At 40.7% G+C, this 17,887-nt stretch overlaps 1 protein-coding gene across 1 annotated transcript in view; it reads left to right on the top strand.

Moving 5' to 3' along the window:
- Positions 1 to 17,887, top strand: part of LOC135209764 (stromal interaction molecule homolog) — a gene marked incomplete in the record, with an annotated part of 256,094 nt that overhangs the window by 230,218 nt on the left and 7,989 nt on the right. The window contains 3 exon segments of the mRNA XM_064242549.1: positions 8,523 to 8,690; positions 11,927 to 12,045; positions 12,608 to 12,802. Of these exon segments, the coding sequence (XP_064098619.1) occupies positions 8,523 to 8,690; positions 11,927 to 12,045; positions 12,608 to 12,802 (482 nt within the window).

Here is a 17,887-nt window from a genome sequence, read left to right as displayed (position 1 = left end):
CATCTCTCTAACATATTGACGAAGAAAAATCGCTCAAGCATTATTACAGAATATCATAATATACGCGTAGTTAATGAAGAGAGAGGGAGGGTTGCTTAGTAACGCCCCCTTCTTGCCTGACAGCACACGTCACACTATGCCCAAGGCTACGATCTTTGAGCAAAGAGATCTTCATTTATGATAAATAACATAGTTTTGGTTTGTTCATACACGAAACAAACCTTCGGTCTTAACATTAGGATTTACTAGCGCCAAGCTGGAAACCGGTAGAATTAAAATTACACTTGTGAGATCCAGGGACTAATGGCATCTATACCAGGTCACGGGGCATGTATACCCAGAATGCCACGGCTACCTGTGACCCATCAGTTATTTTCCTTTTCCTACCGCCTTTAAGATAAGACGTGTTACTGTCTATCTCATTTAAAGCCGGTTTTTCAGTTTGCCCGTTCTTTATCCATTTCATTTTTTATTTTTCATTCCTTTTCTTTCTCCAAGTGTGATCAGTGTGTGGTAAGAGTGTATACGTGGTATGATGGAGAATTTTGCCTCAACATCGGGATCGTCTACCGCTTCGTAGAGGAGACAAAGGAAATGCCCAGGAGCCAGTGGCTTCCCTTGTTCTAGGTTCCTAACCTCGGTGTCGACGGATCCTCATCCAACGTGTAGTAGGTGCAGGGAAAACGTATGTACGGTTTCTAATCCGTGTTCTGTTTGTCGCGGTTGGTCGGTGGAACAGTGGAAGAAGTTCTATGGAAAAGCCAATACAAAAGAAAGGGGGTGACGCCATCTTTGGATGACCAAACCTTACCGGCTTCTTTTGTATCGGTAATAAACCAGGCTGCTCCATATGTTTCTCCACCTGCTTTTGAATTGTCTCGTACCCCTTCGGTTTCTCCTAGCGGTTCTGTATCGGAAACGTCAGGAGGGGCCTTGGGTTTTTAATTTTGTTATGAATAATTTGCACTCTCCTTTGTTCCCAGCAAGTAGAGGGGGAGATCCGCCATCTTTGTTCCAGGCTCCTGCTACGCAAGCGCATAGGTTAGATGGTACGTGGTCAGCGCTAGGCCTACCAGGCGTACCAACCTTGGATGGTCTGCTTGCGCATTATATGACGTCACGGTTCCAGCAGGGTCCGGCAGCGCTGAATGTTCCTCATCCCCCGGGCTTGCAATTTATGGGAATTAATGCCGCTGCTTCTCCATCCCACTCAGTATTTACAGCGATGCAGAACGTGGGAGGTAATTTGGCAGCAAACGTGCGGTTACCAGCAAGAAAACCTCTCTCAGTCTCTCCCTACGAGGAGCGATGACGTCACACATAAGTCACACTCTGAGGTGGCAGGCGTGATGACGTCACAGACCGATTCTCGGCCTTTTCGCTGCACCCAGACGCTAATACGCCTTCTGATCCGTCAATGCAAAACTGTAATGCAGAAGTTACAGGATATAGAGGAGAGAATGAATAAGAGAGACAAAAAGAAAAAGTGTGATTCGCCTTCTTCGTCTTCTTCCTCTAGTTCGGCGTCATCGCTAAGTCCGATAACGTCACGGCGAGCGCCAGTCAAGCGTTGGAGGAGGATTCGGGAGTTCCTAGCGGATCCTCGGGCCAAGAGAAGAATCAATTCTTCCTCTCCTTCGGACGAAGACTGTCATTTCCAAGTCAGCAAGAAGGTCGGAAAATCAGTGGCTATTAAGCACAAGGTTGCCAGACGAAGCCGTTCGCGAGAGTCCGAACAAGCGAGAGAGGTGACGGCCGGCGAGCTAGCGGCCGAGGCGGAGTTGCCAGTTCGGATCGCAAAAACTGCGATACCTCTGGTAAAATCGACGTTGGCGGCGAAAGGTGCAGCAGAGGATGGAATGCAGGTCCCAGTTTCGCCCGTAAGGCCGTTCAAAATACGTACGAAGGACGATAAGGCTCCTATTAAAAGTACAAAAAATAGAGAGTTGGCAACCTCGGCGGATACGTTCGTGGAAGGCAGTGTCCGTCTGGATAGAAGGCCGAGGCCGGGCTCGCCGACGCTCGAAAACGTTTGCCAATGCTAATAAATACGAACTTACCTCTGTCTTAAGGGGAGCCTTCATCTTGGAGATCTAGACGAGATTTTCTTTCGCTCTAGATCCGTGAGCAGAGAAAGAGTGAGACGTTCTCGTTCCCCTGCTGACTATCTGGGATCGAGCCAACAGCGGCCAGCAAAGATCAAAGAGGCCGCGGCCGTAGGGGCAGGCGGCCGTGGAATTCCGGGCCGTCTGTCAGAAGATAGAGGCGAGAACAAAACATCTCTCGTGACGGAGAGTGGTACACTAGAGCCGGAGGAGGAAGGAGAAAAACCAAGAGTTTCTGCCTCGTATGCAGAGGTTATTGATTTGATTCGTCAATCAATAGCCTTTCGGAGAAGACAGAAACACCGGCCAGTATGCTTCCTCTGGAATTGACATGGCGTTTGGACTAAAGAGGGATACCAAGGTGTCGTATGAATTGCCTTGTTCGAGTCATGCGGAATCGGTCTTGCAACACGTAAACGCAAAGATTGCAGGGAGGGATAATTCCTTAAGATCTAATAGAATCATTTAAATTTATTCCCCCTCCAATGATAAAGCAAAGGAAATATTATACGACACCGAAGGTCCCTTTGCTGTCTAGACAAATGAACCCTAATGTTGTAAGGTTAAGGCCTGGATTAACCTTGGATCAGGTTAAAATGGAGTGCCCTTCGATGACGTACCAAGAGGCTGCCACGTTAGAAGCAACAGCTTCTTCTGTCTTTCAGGCTGCGTCCTGGTTAGACCTTTGGTCAACAGCAGTGGCGAAATTGCATCCTCGGAAGCAACAAGGAAAGTAGTAGATGAACCATTGTTCATTAGATTACTACAGTCAGGGTCCAAGGCGATTGCGTACCTGACAAACGTAAGTGCCAATGTTGGGCAAATATCCTGCTAATGAGGAGAGATGCAGCATTGGCTAGACTAAGCCGCAATGTGGATTTGGATTCCCTGTTGTAAGCAATGAGGAATGGGGATATCTTGGAATCGCAACTACTGTTGCCAGAGGTCATACTGGAAGAAGCGATAGATAGAAGAAGGATGGACACTAACGATAGGTTGGTGCAACAGGCAGTTAGGAAAACCTCTAACAGTCAACTATTCCTTTGGAGGGAAGACAACAGCAGATGTCTCGAAAGAAACCAGTGAGACATAGCATCCCTAATAGAGTCACAAGACCCTCTTCCCCAAAGAGGTATAACTCATCGGTCCCTTTCACAATAGAAACAACAGAGGAAGGGGCAATAGGGGAAGGGGAGAGGCTCAAGAAGATAGGATGGGCGCCTCCCATCACTCGGCCACACCAGTGGGGGGTTGCCTGGCAAATCACTGGAAGGTGTGGCAGGAACTAGGGGCAGAGCAGTGGGTGGTGGATGTTCTCAGGATCGGGTATTTGATTCCGTTCGAGGTAACCCCGCCCCTGACAGATCAACCATTACCCCACGTCACTTATGCCCACAAATCTCAGAAGGCCACTATTCTGCAGGACGAGGTGAAGAAGATGATGGAAAAGGAGCTGTGCAACAAGTATGCAGTCCGACAAAAGGCTTCTACAGCAGGATTTTCCTGGTACCCAAAGCCAACGGGGAGTGGAGGACAGTAATAGACTGTCAACGCTGAATCTGTTTATAAGGAAAACCAGTTTCAAGATGGAAACTCCGAAAACGGTTCTACAAGCAGTCAGAATCGGAGACTTATGCTGACAGTCGATCTAAAGGACGCATACTTTCAGATACCAGTCCATCAGTCTTCAAGGAAATTTCTCCGCTTCAGTCTTGCAGGAAAGCTTTCGAGTTCAAGGTCCTGTGCTTCGGATTGACAACGTCTCCTCCTCAAGTTTTTACAAGAGTGTTCACCCTCGTGTCGGCATGGGCGCACGCTCAGGGGATCAGGCTGATAAGATATCTGGACGATTGGCTGGTGATAGCAAAGTTCCAGGGAGAAATTACTCAGGGACAGGGCGGCCCTCCTGCAGCTTTGTCACAGCCTAGGTATTGTGGTGAATCAGCAGAAGTCGCAGCTGGATCCAAGTCACGTTTGGAATATCTGGGGAATGGTGATAGACACAACACAAGCCAAAGTATTCCGACAGACCAAAGAGTACAGAAATGCAAAAACAAGTGGTGAATGCCTTTCTGGGAAAGCAGACACAGCCAGCAAGACAGTGGCAGGTGGTGCTGGGAATCCTAACCTCCCTGGAGAAGCTAGTACCACAAGGAAGGCTACACCTTCGGTCCCTACAATGGAGGATGAAGGAGTTTTGTGGTCACCAACAGTAGATCACCCGTACGAGCAAATTCCCTTGTCGCAGAAGTGAGGAAAGGCTTGCTGTGGTGGTGGACGGCGACAATCTGACAGTGGGTGTCCCCCTTCAACAATCCTCCCCAGACCTCTTGCTGTTCCTCGGATGCATCACTAGAAAGGTCTGGGGAGCCCCATATGGAGGAGTTGATGGTGTCAGCAAACAAAATGGAGTTGCAAGGACAGAGAACTCCATATAAACGTGCTGGAGTTGAAAGCAGCTTTCCTGGCTCTACAAGAATTCAGGGAGAGAGTAAAGGGACACTCGGTGGTATTGATGTCAGACAACACCACAGTAGTAGCTTATATAAACAAGCAAGGAGGCCTAGTTTCTCGGCAGTTACATGTGATGACAGTTCAACTTCACCAGTGGGCTATAGAGAACCTGGTAGACATCAAGGCCAGGTATATTCCGGGAAAAAGAAACATAGTGGCCGACAAGTTGAGCCGCAGGGATCAGATTCTGGGAACGGAGTGGTCCCTACACCAACAGGTAGTGGACAGGATGCTCATGTTTGTGGGAAGGACCGATCATAGACCTATTCGCAACCAGGTACAACAAAAAGTTGGAAGTGTATTGTTCAGTAGTCCCGGACGCAGAGGCAGCAGCAGAAGATAGCGCTACAACACCCCTGGGACAATCTGGACGTGTACGCATTTCCTCCATTTTGTCTAATCCGTCAGGTTCTGAACAGGGTAATGCGGTCTCAGAACCTCAAGATGACCCTGGTAGCCCCGTTATGGCCGAAAGCAGAGTGGTTTCCAGACCTACTGGAACTCCTAGTAGATGTGCCAAGAGAGTTACCTCCATGGAGCAACCTTCTGTGTCAGCCTCACGTGGAGAGGTACCACCAGTCGGTGAAGTCCCTCCCTCGCTTCACGGGTGGAGACTGTCAAGTATCTCCTCCGAGAGCGAGGGTTTTCGCAGAAAGCAGCAACTCAGATGGCAGGTAATATCAGAAAATCATCTGCGACAGTATACCAGGGAAGTGGTCAGCATACTGTGATTGGTGTCGTAGGGGGAACGTGTCTCCACTCGGTACCACTATTCAGCAGTTAGCAGACTTTCTGATATATCTCAGAACAGAAAAAACATATGTCTGTGATCTGCAGTGAAGGGGTACAGGGCTGCTCTAGCCTCAGTCTTACGAATGAAAGGAGTGGACATATCGTCTTCATGGGGAGTTGGCCATGCTGGTGAGGAGCTTTTGAACAGTCATGCCCACCAAAGGAGCTAAAAACCCCAGATTGGGATCTGACCAAGGTACTGAGTAGTCTGACAAAACCCCCCCCTTACGAACCACTAAGGCAGTCCACGGATAGGAGCCTGACCCTGAAGACGTCGTCTTATTGGCCCTGGCTTCAACCAAAAGGGTGGGGGTGGGGGAGCTACATGGCCTCTCATATCTCATAAAGCACTCGAGAGGTTGGAGATCAATGGTGTGTGAGTTTGTCCCAGAATTCGTGGCAAAGACCCAAAATCCAACAATAGTAGACGGCAGATTCGACTCCTTTACCATACCTTCCTTGGCAGACTTTGTAGACAACGACAAAGCTGAAATGCTCCTGTGCCCCGTCAGGGCACTAAGGGAGTACTTAAAGAGAACAAGGCACCTCAGGCCGGGGTGCCAGAGGTTGTTCGTAAGTACAGGACGGAACAAGAAGGAAGTGGTCCAAGAATACAATATCATTTTGGCTAAGGGAGACAATCAGAATGCTTATACTGCAGAAGACAGAGGGTCAGATAGCCAGGTGGGAGCTAGAGCTCATGACATCAGGGGTGTGAGTGCTTCCCTAGCATTTAAGAAGAACAGTCTGTGGATAAAATTCTGAAAGCTGGCGTGTGGAAGCGCCAAACAACTTTCACCTCATTTTATTTGAAAGATGTTGCCCATAGATCCTTGGACACCTTTTCCTTGGGTCCAGTGGTGGCAATTCATTATAATCATGATTTATTAAATTGTCTTTGTAAAAAGAGAGTACATCTTCGAGTTTCACCTCTTGACATTCTCTTGCATTTATGTTTGTTTATCTTTGTTTTGGCAAGATGTCATCATGCCAAAGAGGAAAATACAAGGAAAACATCTCGCTAACATACAGAAGAAGAAAATTCGCTGTAATAAGCCGAGTTAGTGAAGGGGAGAGAGGGGGTTACATAGGAAGGAGTGCCCCATCTTGCCTCAAGCAGTGCCCCAGGCTACGATATATGAGCAAAGGGATCATCATTCATGATTAAATTATGATAAATAAAATAGTTTTGGTTTATTAATACACAAAAAAAAGAAATATACATTCATAATAATCATTATTTATTAACATTGTCTTTATAGAAAATACAAAGGAAAACTTTGAACGCCCGTATCTCAAAACTATACTTATTGACCTTCAAAGTCTATCTCCTCACTTAGTTTTAAAGCTATAACATTGGAATTTGGTATATAACTCAGAAAGACATTATAGAACAATCAAATAGAGCCCTTTTTTCCAATTTTTGTTTCGTCTTTTTTTTTATACTTTTTTCTCGTGATTTATAGGGTTTATTTTTTTACCATATTGAAAAATTCATATCTAGCAAAAAAATGACTTTTAGAAAAAAAAAACTCCATTTAATCCCAGGTCTTAATATTAAATATCAAGGGAGGAGATAGAATTTGAAAAGTGGTTATTTTCGGGATAAATCGCCCTGGCGTCACAAAACCGAAGGTCAGAGGCGAAAATCATATGCGGTTTGGAGATGTCCCAAGTCACCTTATTAAGTGGTATGAATGTCAAAGTCCTGTCATTAAAAAACGGCATTAGCCGGCTGGCCCCCTTAAACGGGCCTAGCGACACTGGCCACGTATCTTAGGCATTGGGACCTGTCCCCAACTGGCTGTCGGCCAAAGAAACAGGAGATCAGCGCCTCCCCTATGAGCCTCGTAGAGGCCCAGGAGGACTAACTTTTAACTTTTGATTAATAGAAACAATGCATCTCCAAGATGAATGCAGAAGCAATGATGTAAAAACTTTTAATTCTGCAATTTCTGACTCTGCTTCCTCTTATCGTCGTCTAGTTGTTTGTTCAATAGAAATTGTGTATTGAAAGTTAGTTTATTTTGTACAAAAGTATGTATGTAAAATATTAGAATAGTTTAAAGTAGTACAATAATATATGTATCTGACAATACAACCATTGAGTAATGTCGTTTGTACATATTCAGAAAGAGTTCCTCTGCCTATTCCATAAGCATTAATGACTTCCTGGCATACATCATAAATGTACACATTACTGTACTATGTATTTGAATAGTAGTATGTACTAGATAGTTACTGTTTTATTAAAGAAGGGATTTTTGATAAGGGCCTTGCAAGCTGTTAAAAAGTAATGAACTCAACCATATATGCAGGCATGATCAAAATACCAAAAATACTATGCGCTGCATGTGAGTGTACGTACATTTGTTTAAAAATTTATAAACACTTCGTCAAAATCTTTGTTTATGTTTTTATCTATGCATTGTGCAGGCCCATGGGACTTCTTGATTGGGATTTCAAGAATTTTCATATGAAAACCATTTTAAAGAAAGCTGTACAAAATATGTAGTGAACACTACTGTAATACATGGGATTTTTCATTGCCATTAGAAATTATTTAAAAGAATAGTCTTACAGGTATTTCAGTTAGTTCACATGCATTTTCACCGAACCACGACTGCGTACTGTCAATAAAGTGGAAACCAGCATTTTGCGAACTGTTTCAGAATGTCATTAATGTAAGCTATGGTAGGAAGATTTCCCTTAAATTTGATGGCTGCATAGTGATGAGGCTCTTCTTGTATAGCTAAATTAATTACATATGTGCACTTTGTACTATTTAAAATCCAGCTAACTTTCCTTTGTACTTTTTGCTCAGTGAACAGTATTGAGAATCAAAGTGAGTATTGGTATCTAAGCAGTACCCATTAGTGTAGTAATTAGCAGTGGAATTTTTCCCTCATCTAGACAAAAGAACAGGCCATGAAGACTATTAATTTTTTACAAAGAATGAAGAGCGTAATACTTTAATAAGCTGAAGGTCCAAAGGTATCACATTTATGATAAAGTAGCTTAGTACTGTAATTATTTGCATTCATGAAATCAATGATGTTGCCTGCTGTACTGTAGAAGATTTTTAAATCAGCTGCCACTGCTACTTTACAGCATTAAGTCCGCAAACTGAAGAAGAAACATTTCGTCGAGTTTCCAGCACTGGTAGCATACATCATTTAATAAGAAGAGAGCGGGAATGTTCAAAGATTCAAATGATTCCTCAAATGAAGATCATTAATCTCCACACATCTGAAACAGCAAGCTTCATCATGGAGGCAGGTAAGCTTAGTGTCAAGTATTTCTTTACCACTGTTTAAGTGACAAAGTGACATGAGCATATATTTTTCGTTGTATAAAGTATTTTAATGAACAATTTTTCATATACGAAACAAACCCTTGGTCTTAAAATCAGGTAAAACTGAAGTAGTACACTCTTAAATGTAGTCTCCCTAAGGAGGCAAACTGTTCTATTGAGGCCAATGTCCCCAGAAGGCTCATCCAGCTGTTGGCTGTGCAAGACTGAAGGTTCAGGAACTCGTGTACCCTCTGTAGCCATGACTCCACTCTTTTTGAGGAGGGAAAAGCCTGAAAATGATGAGTTATGTGTTATTTCTAAATATACTATCTCCTGAAACAAAGTCATCTGTGATTTCTGGTAATTTATTAATAACAGGCAGTCCCTGGTTATCAGCAATAGGTGCTGATAAGTGCTGAAAATCACCGCTTTTTGGTTGTTAGCAGTTTTTGCTTAGTATTATCAAGCCATTAGAACAGGAACACCCCCCTCCTCCCAATAACTGGGGACTGCCTATAATCTTAATCATAAGTCCTGGGCAAGGAGAATTATTTCCCAAAAGTCCTCTGTACTTTGTTCTTTCAACTTGACACAAAGAAACCAATCGTCCAGGTAGAATGCTATGTTGTTCCCCATCAGGTGGAGCCAACCTGCTAAGGGAGCCAGAATACGTGTGAAGACTTGAGGAGCAGTTGACAGTCAGAAGCATACCAACCAAACTGAATACTTATCCCAAAATACAAATCGTAGGAACTTTCAGGAATTTGGGTGTACATACAGGCAGTTCCCGGTTATCAGCGCCGATAATAGAGTATTGGCACTGATACATACCTAACAGTGGCATGAGCAACTGGTGATTTTTGTTATCAGTGATTTTGCTTATCACCAACGCGGTCGGACTGCCTGTATTGGTATATGTAAGTAAGTGGCCTGAAGGTCTATTGTTACCATCCAGTCCTCTTGTCGAATGAATGTTAGGATTGAACGGGTTGTTTCTGTTGTGAATTTTGTCTTTTGGACAAATACATTCAGGGCACTTACATCTAAGACTGGTCTCCAACCCCTCCGATGACCATGAAAAGGCAGTTGTAGAGCCCTTCCAAGTCTTTTTTCTTATTCAGGGACTAGTACTTCTATCACTCCTTTCTCGAGAAGGGAGAACACTTCCTCTCCGAGAGCTGAAAATCTTTTTGAATTTTCGGAATAAGAGGTTAAGGCGATAGGCCTTTGCAAAGGGAGGAGTTTCCATAAATAGAATGTGCATCCATGCCTTAAAACTTAAAACTTTAAACTTCACTACCCATCACTCTGCTCCTTTCTGGCTCCATTTCTCCCAATACTGAAGGAACCTGGCACCTACCTTAGTATGGAGGACATCTTATTCACTTTTTAGAGTGGGGGTTTGGTTGCGGACTTCTTGTCAATCTGGTGCAAGAAACGAACATTAGCTGTGATCCTTGATGAAGGTCTTTGCCCCCCAAAGGGAATAGGGCTGCAAAGGAGATTTGAAACAAAGTTGTTAAAGGAGTGTTCTTGGTCGTCGGCCGGAAGACTTCACTAGTAGGTCATGAGTGGACTTCTGTAACTCACATTTACCACTGACTGTGGAAACAAACCCTCTCACAAGAGGGGCGAGAAGAGAAGAACAGACCTCTGAACCATTGTCATGCCTTTTGAGGTGTATGAGCAACTTGACTCCCTCTTCTTCAAAACTCCTATGGTGTAGAGGGAGGCTAGTTCTCTAGCGCCGTCTCTAACTCCTTTATCAGCACAAGAAAGGATCTTAAGGAGGTCCCATGAGAAGTCGGCAAGTATTGAAGGATATTCTTGAATCTTACATGTGAGAGTGGCTATTGTCCAGTCAAGGAGGCTTACTATCTCAAAGACTTTAAAAAGGTTCTTCAGGATGTGATCTAGCTCAGCCAATGAGAACGTAGTCTTGGCCACAGAAAAGGTTGACCTGCGGGCCAAGTCTATGAGGCTGGAAAAGTTCCCCTGGGAGGAGGCAGCCACTCCCAAGGAAGTAAGAATATCTCCCCTTCAAGATGCAAAATGGCAGATAACTAAGTTATACTTTCCTAAAATCCTTTTCTCTGATAGCCAACCTTCTACTTCTACATACGTAACAGAGGCATAATTAACTGGTTATCAGAGCTGTTAATGGGTGAGTTTCAGTTAATGGCAGTTTTTGCTTGCCAGCACCCCGCCGAGCGAGAACGGAACCCTAACTGATAACCGGGGACTGCTTGTATTTTATTTTGCATGCTAATGTGGTCATACTTGATTGTAGTGGTGAAAAGTTCGGATGAATGAAATCTTAATCGGGTGAAGAACTGTAGTGTTAAAACAAACATTAACATTTTCTTCTCTTGTCCGAAACATTGTGTACAAAAGAATGTAATATGTATAGGAGAGAAGGAAATGTTAAGGTTTGTTTTAATGCTACAATTCCTTGCATGATTAAATCAGCCTGAAGGCCTCCCGATACTTCCAACGACGAATCGATGGAAAAAAGGAAGGAGACACAGGCACATAAACTCTAGCATCATGGGGTGTGACTGAGGAAGAAGACGAGGCATCTGGGCAAGGCGATGAAAACCCCTCCCACAAAGGAAGAGTCAAAACTCGACGATGCTCCCTCTTACTAGGTAATAACTTCCTTTGCGATTTAAGCCATGCACGACATTCTGGGCAGGGAGTCATTATAGTACAAACATTAGCACGACACCTACTGCATGTGGAGTGTGGATGTAGCCGAAGAAGCCAGGAAATGAGAACACGGGAAACCTTGAGTTCCTGTCACTTAAGTTGGTGAGGTTGAGCGATTGCAGAGGAAGCCATAATAACACAAGTACATACACAGACAAGCAAAAGAGCGAAAAACAGGACAAACAACCGGGATGGCGGATAGTAAGCAACCGCAACTCTCACCCAGGCAGTTAAAAAAAAAGACTAAACGCAATAGCATGGGTGCGTGCCTTTGACCAGTTTTCACCCAATACTATACACACGCGTTGCCAGATCTCACAGATTTCTTGCTTTTCAATCTCCGATTGTTTAACCGGATCCAGCTAGTTGCTAGAAAATTATCATATTCTTTAGACCTGAAGGTTTGTAGCTATGAAAAATACAAATTGTCTTAGAAAATTTGTCATATACGTATTTCCTTCATGTGGTCATACTGTATTAGGAAAAAGTGGTTTACTCTTAAATTGTTTAGATTTATTGAGTTATAAACCCTATAGCACACAAGGACTAAAGGACTTTGCAAAAACAAAAGCCTTTAGTACTGCATATAGATTTTATGCAAGGTACATGGTGGGAATGCTTTTTGGGCCGGTAAGTATACTAGTATCAAGGAAAACAAATGGCTGAAAATAAAATGATCAAACATATTATTTAGATGGCGAGATAGATTGAAAAGTAGTACCACCAGGTAAATGACTCAAGTTCCATATCTGTATACGTATAGATGAGATAATAAAGAAAAGGTGTTGTAATGTCCAAAAACCCAATGAGAATAATATGTATATGAATTGTGTTGGAGTTGGTCTTCTGTGAGCAGGAGGCAAACTCAACATGAGTGACAATTTGTGGAAGACAGAGAAGACATATAGTGGTGGAATTTCACAGAGGCTGCTGGCATTATGTAGCATTTGAGATAGTAATGATGATAGTGGTAATGATGAGCCTATTAACCTTTGATAAGCATCATAACTTCAACATAGCTAACTTATGGTACATATATTTTGTTTATTTATCCTTTTTATTTTATATAATTTCAGCATTTAATCTGTCTTTCAGTTGGTTTTGGATATTTGTTGTATAAAGGTTAACTCTACAAACATTATAACTAAAGTGTTTTTCAGTCAGTAAACTTCATTTTTATTTTTACAGTCAGCTGACTCTGAACTCCATGAGTAGTACTGCATCTCCATCACAGGTGAGTTCTAGACTTACTTCACCCAGGCCTTCCATAGATTCCAATATGGCAACTAATGGAATAATGATTTCAACTACTCCAAAGCGCAGTCCTATGTTAAAGTCCTTAAGTCAGGATGTTAACAACAGCCTTAAACCAGATGTGAAATTGAAGGTATGACTTTATCATTTAGGATAATGACTGGCAGTATTTTGGAGTGTTAGCAGTATCTAAAACAAGCAGTGAGTAGATTGTAGTGTTAATATTGAAAACTAATTGCTAACAAATGTAGTGTCAAGAGTAGATTTGTTGCTAGAATTTAATTTTTTAAAGAATTTATATGCAAACATTACTTTATATATACAGTAGAGCCTCGGTTCTCGACGATAATTGTTCCAGAATGAGCGTCGAAATACGATTATTTCGAGAACTGAATCAAGTTTTTCCATAAGAATAACTGAAAAATGGATTTAATCCGTTCTTGATCATCAGTTATTACCCTAACCTTGCCTTTTTATACAATACATTACATGTAATTACAACTAAATAAGTTAAAAGTTAAATAAATATCATGTTAAACGTATATTTATTTTAATTTTAAAGTATAATATACAGTATAAAAGAAAACTGGCCTGCGTCCAACCGATTGTTGACCAAGCGCCATAGGCTAAGGCTACTTAGGTGATTAGTAAGTAGAACGTAGTGTAGGGGGTAGGCATAAAACGTGTTGCTAACATAATAAAAACATTGAAAAGCAAGTCTAATTATTACAGTAAATTAATAAACTATTAAAATTAAACCCAATTTATATTTATTAAAACTTACGAAAATTTGCCTACAGTAAGTCGGCATTTAAGGATGTAAACAAACCATAGCGGCATAGCGTAGAAACGTTTGCATTCGATATTAATTTATGGTAAATCTTATACGAAGTCAACTACAATACTGTACACAAAATCGCTTGAAAATTATCTTTGCTTAGTAAATGTTATGATACTAACGATTTTGTTTCATAAATGTCCTTATAAAAAAGGTGCGTCTTTTACGGCAAATTGTCCAATATCAGGGCTGGTTTCAAGCTTATTGGACTGACAATTATTATGGTACTGCATGGTACAGATATACGTACGTACGTATAAGTAAAAGAATCTTCTTAATTTCTATAATTACTATACCATTACGTACCAGCATTAATATCAAGCTAACCTCTTTTTTTACGAGGACGCTTATAGTAAACCAAGCATACAGATTGCGTTCGTTACCGCGCACACGTTACATATGTAAACATTGACGTCTTTTTACACTAGACATAAAAGAATCGTCTTAATTTCTATAATTATTCTATAACATAGCGGCTTCTCTGATTTAAGCTAAGGCTAACCTCCTCTTTACCAGCAAGCTTAACAAAGCTTAAGATTGCGTTCGCTACCGAACGGCACAAACATTACGTATGTAAACAGTGGTTTCACTACCAAATCTCACACGTAAACAATGACGTATTTTTACAGTAGACATAAAAGAATCTTCTTAATTTTTCTCTATAATTAATGTATACCGTAGCGGCTTCTGAGTTAAACTAAGGCTAACCTCTTCTTTACCGGCAAGCTAAAAAGCTTAGATTGCGTTGCTACCGAACCGAACATGTACGTATGTAAACTGATTTCACTACGAAATCTTACACGTAAACATTGACGTATTACAGTACGACATAAAAGATTCGTCTTAATTTCTAAATTACTACGCACTTAATATGGCATAGCGGCTTCTCTGATTTAAGCTATGGCTAACCTCTTCTTTACCGGCAAGCTTAACAAAGCTTAAAGATTGCATTCGCTACCGAACGCACATGTAACCTACGTAACGTAACATTGCCTTCACTCCAAACCTAACACTTCAATACGTATTGCATTTGCTACTGAAACGCGCGCCTCAAGTGTGAGCATGATTTTAGAATAGGGTCTACGCTTGAAAAAAAAAAAATCAAGCAAGGGTGCTTGATTAAATCTTTTTTCGCTCATCACTTTCATGCAGATGAGAGGATAGACGAAACTTAAGGTTTTATTTTGGAGTTGGAAATGATGGAAACATTTTGAAGAAGGAAAACGCGAGATGCCATGTAAAAACTTTCCATTGATTCAGAGATTAACAATAGCAAAAGGTTAGAACATAGATAGCCAGTAGTAATGTTGGGACCCATGATGAATCAAAAGGTAACTGCGTATAGAGTTGATACCACCGAAAAAGCAAACGAAATGCGCGCAAGGTGTACGAGACACGACACATGTTTGAATGTTTGTAAACAATAGCTGCGTACTTTAAACAATGCTTGAGTGGCGTCACCAGTGTTATCAACCGTTTTGCTAAATTATGCTAGTCGGTCCAAGCAAGAATTTATGCCAAATATGGTGCAATTTTGTGCCAGAATTATGCTATTAATCTATCATTATCTCTTTTCTCTAATACATTTGAGCTAAAACAACGATGCAATGGAAATTTAAAACATTTAATATATTAGGTGAAATGATACAGTTACGAACAGACAATATTATAACCAATAATTTGATGGTCTTTACTTGTTAGCAAACTCGAAATAAAACACATTTTTTTTTTCTTTAATAGATCACATACGCAATCACTAGTATACTATTTGATATGCAATCACTAGTATACTATTTGACAAATGTGTGATCACACATACAAATATGAAGAAAAACATACAAATTTTACTTATTACTGCATCATCATGCCACTGAGAACCATTTTTCTTTAACAGGTCACACACACAATTAATAAATACTTGAAAATGTGTGAAAATTACTTCAAATATAACATTTCGATATTTACTGAAAAATTAAAACTAAATAAAAGGTAAACAAACAAACCAGTCTCTACTCAAGAAGAATAACATACGTACTTATTACTTGATCATTATCATGCCACTGAAGCACCATTTTTCTTAATTTCAGATCACATACACAATGAATAAATACTTGGAAAATTATGTGAAAAATCACTTCAGGACATAATTAAAATTTTGATATCTACTGAAAAAAAATAAAACTTAAAAAAGGGAAAAAAAGTAATTTCTTTACTCATGAAGAAAAAACATTATTAACACTTTACTGATCGTTTGTCATGCCACTGTGGGTATTTATTATATTCGCAAAATTTAACATTCCTTAGTTGGGTTGGGTTCAACTTAGCAATTAACTCATTGTTAGTGCTGCTTTTGAGGCAATTTCACTATGAAGATACATATATTCACTATAGCTGTGTATGAAATTGAGGAATTTTCTGCATTTTATTTAAAATTTTAGTGAAAATACATTCTAAAATTGTACTTAGAACCCTAAGTGTGAAAGAAATTATGCTAAGCTCCAATTCTTGGGTCAATTATGCTAAAAAAACATGATATTATGCTACATTTGGTAGCACTGGATGACGCCAACTAGCGGTTGGCGGAAACAGTTTTGTTTACAAACATCATATGGTCGGGGGTCGGAAACTGGTTTTTTGGTTGAAAACAGATACAAAGTTTATTGGAAATTTAGTGGCGAAATCCGATTATGTCGAGTTCTAATACGGTCGTGAACCGGGTCTCTACTGTATGTTGATTTGTGTGTTGAATGAATCCCCAGATACATTAATCAGCCATAGAAGAAAAACAGAATAACACAGTTAGTAGAGTTACTTATTACAATAGTATTGTTTATCGGCCACAGTAATACCCAAGGGACAAGGAAATGTTATTTCACCTTTGCTGTTTGCCCTTTTCGTAGATGTTATAATGGTAAATGTTGTCAGAGATGGAAGAGGGCACTAAAAACAAAAAAAGTTTATAGTGATGACTCCAATGCATGACAAACTCTGTTGCAGTTTTCAAGCCATGTGAAAATAGGTAGTCTTCTCCAAAGCAGTTAAGGATGAGCATAAATCCTTCCTTTCTTGTAGAAAACTGACAGTAAGACAGGAGTGATGGCACTGAAGGAACACTGGAGCCCAGCATGAAGCAGAAGAACTAGAGAGAGACAGATGTTAATCATCACCCGCACTGATAAGAGGGAAAGACATACCAAAGATACTGAATGTCTACATTTGAAGACTGCCTGCTGCAGATACAAATGGAGTTATTGGTAGCAAGCACAGCAGGCACGACTTCAACACCAGAAGAGCATTGGACAACCTTTTTCTGTATCACAACAGAACGACACTGAAATGAAACTGAAAGACTGCAGTCAGAAAAGGAACCATTATGATTGAAGGCGGACTGGCGTTAAACTTAAACCACAGAACTCGGGAGAAGCTCACTGTGTTGATGTAGCTCTATAGTGCATTCTTTCATAGCAAAAACATTTGGGTAAGGAAATAATCATAGCCAGAAAGAATAGTTAAATCTGTGAAGAATCTGCTGATTACTACATTAGAGCCCTACTAAACTGACACAAGACTTCCATGCTTACATGGCAGGCCAAACATCTATTAGCGCTAAGCAAAATGGAGGTGATGTATGATAAGAAAACCATGATCCAGTAACTGCATTCATCCAGAATAGCTATGCAATGAAAGAACTGGAAAGTTTCATAAAAATAGATTACATTAATTCTTGCCAAAATTGTGTAATGTTTAAAATATGACAATATCCACCTGCCTTGTATATATGCAGGCAATACAAAGAAAGTACTTTGGGGGGAAACTTTACCTTAGCTAGTTAACTGAGGATGCTGTATATATAGGCAACATCATTTATGACTAAGATAGGTGATTCAGAAATGAAAAGGGAGAGTAGGTAATATAAATCCATGATGTAATTATACAAGAATAAATTATTGGTGGTTAATGAGTGCATATTAGTTTTGAGAAAAATAAGACTAAGTATATGTATGATTAGTTCCAAAACATATAGGTTTATACAGGTAGTGTTCAAGTTACGATAATTCATCTTATGATAATCCAATTTTACGATGGGGTTAATTAATACTGATATGACAATATTTTGAAAATATTTTAAAATTTAGCTCATAACTGGTACAGGCAGCTGCGTACCTACAATCAGGGAGCGAGAGAGACCAAATTACAATATCCTAACTTTATCTTGTCTTCTAGTTAAATAAGTTGAAATACAGCAAAAGAGAATGATGAAAGTATTGTTTTAACGGTATACTCATTGCGTGAAGGTGTACAGCCATGACCAACCGAATGAGAAACATTTTGCTAAGTACAACCGAATGGGATAACAACATCCATTTGGCTTGTATTTCA

The sequence above is a fragment of the Macrobrachium nipponense genome, chromosome 38, assembly GCF_015104395.2.
Source record: "Macrobrachium nipponense isolate FS-2020 chromosome 38, ASM1510439v2, whole genome shotgun sequence".
NCBI lineage: Eukaryota > Metazoa > Arthropoda > Malacostraca > Decapoda > Palaemonidae > Macrobrachium > Macrobrachium nipponense.
This window is presented reverse-complemented; position numbering and strand designations above follow the sequence as displayed.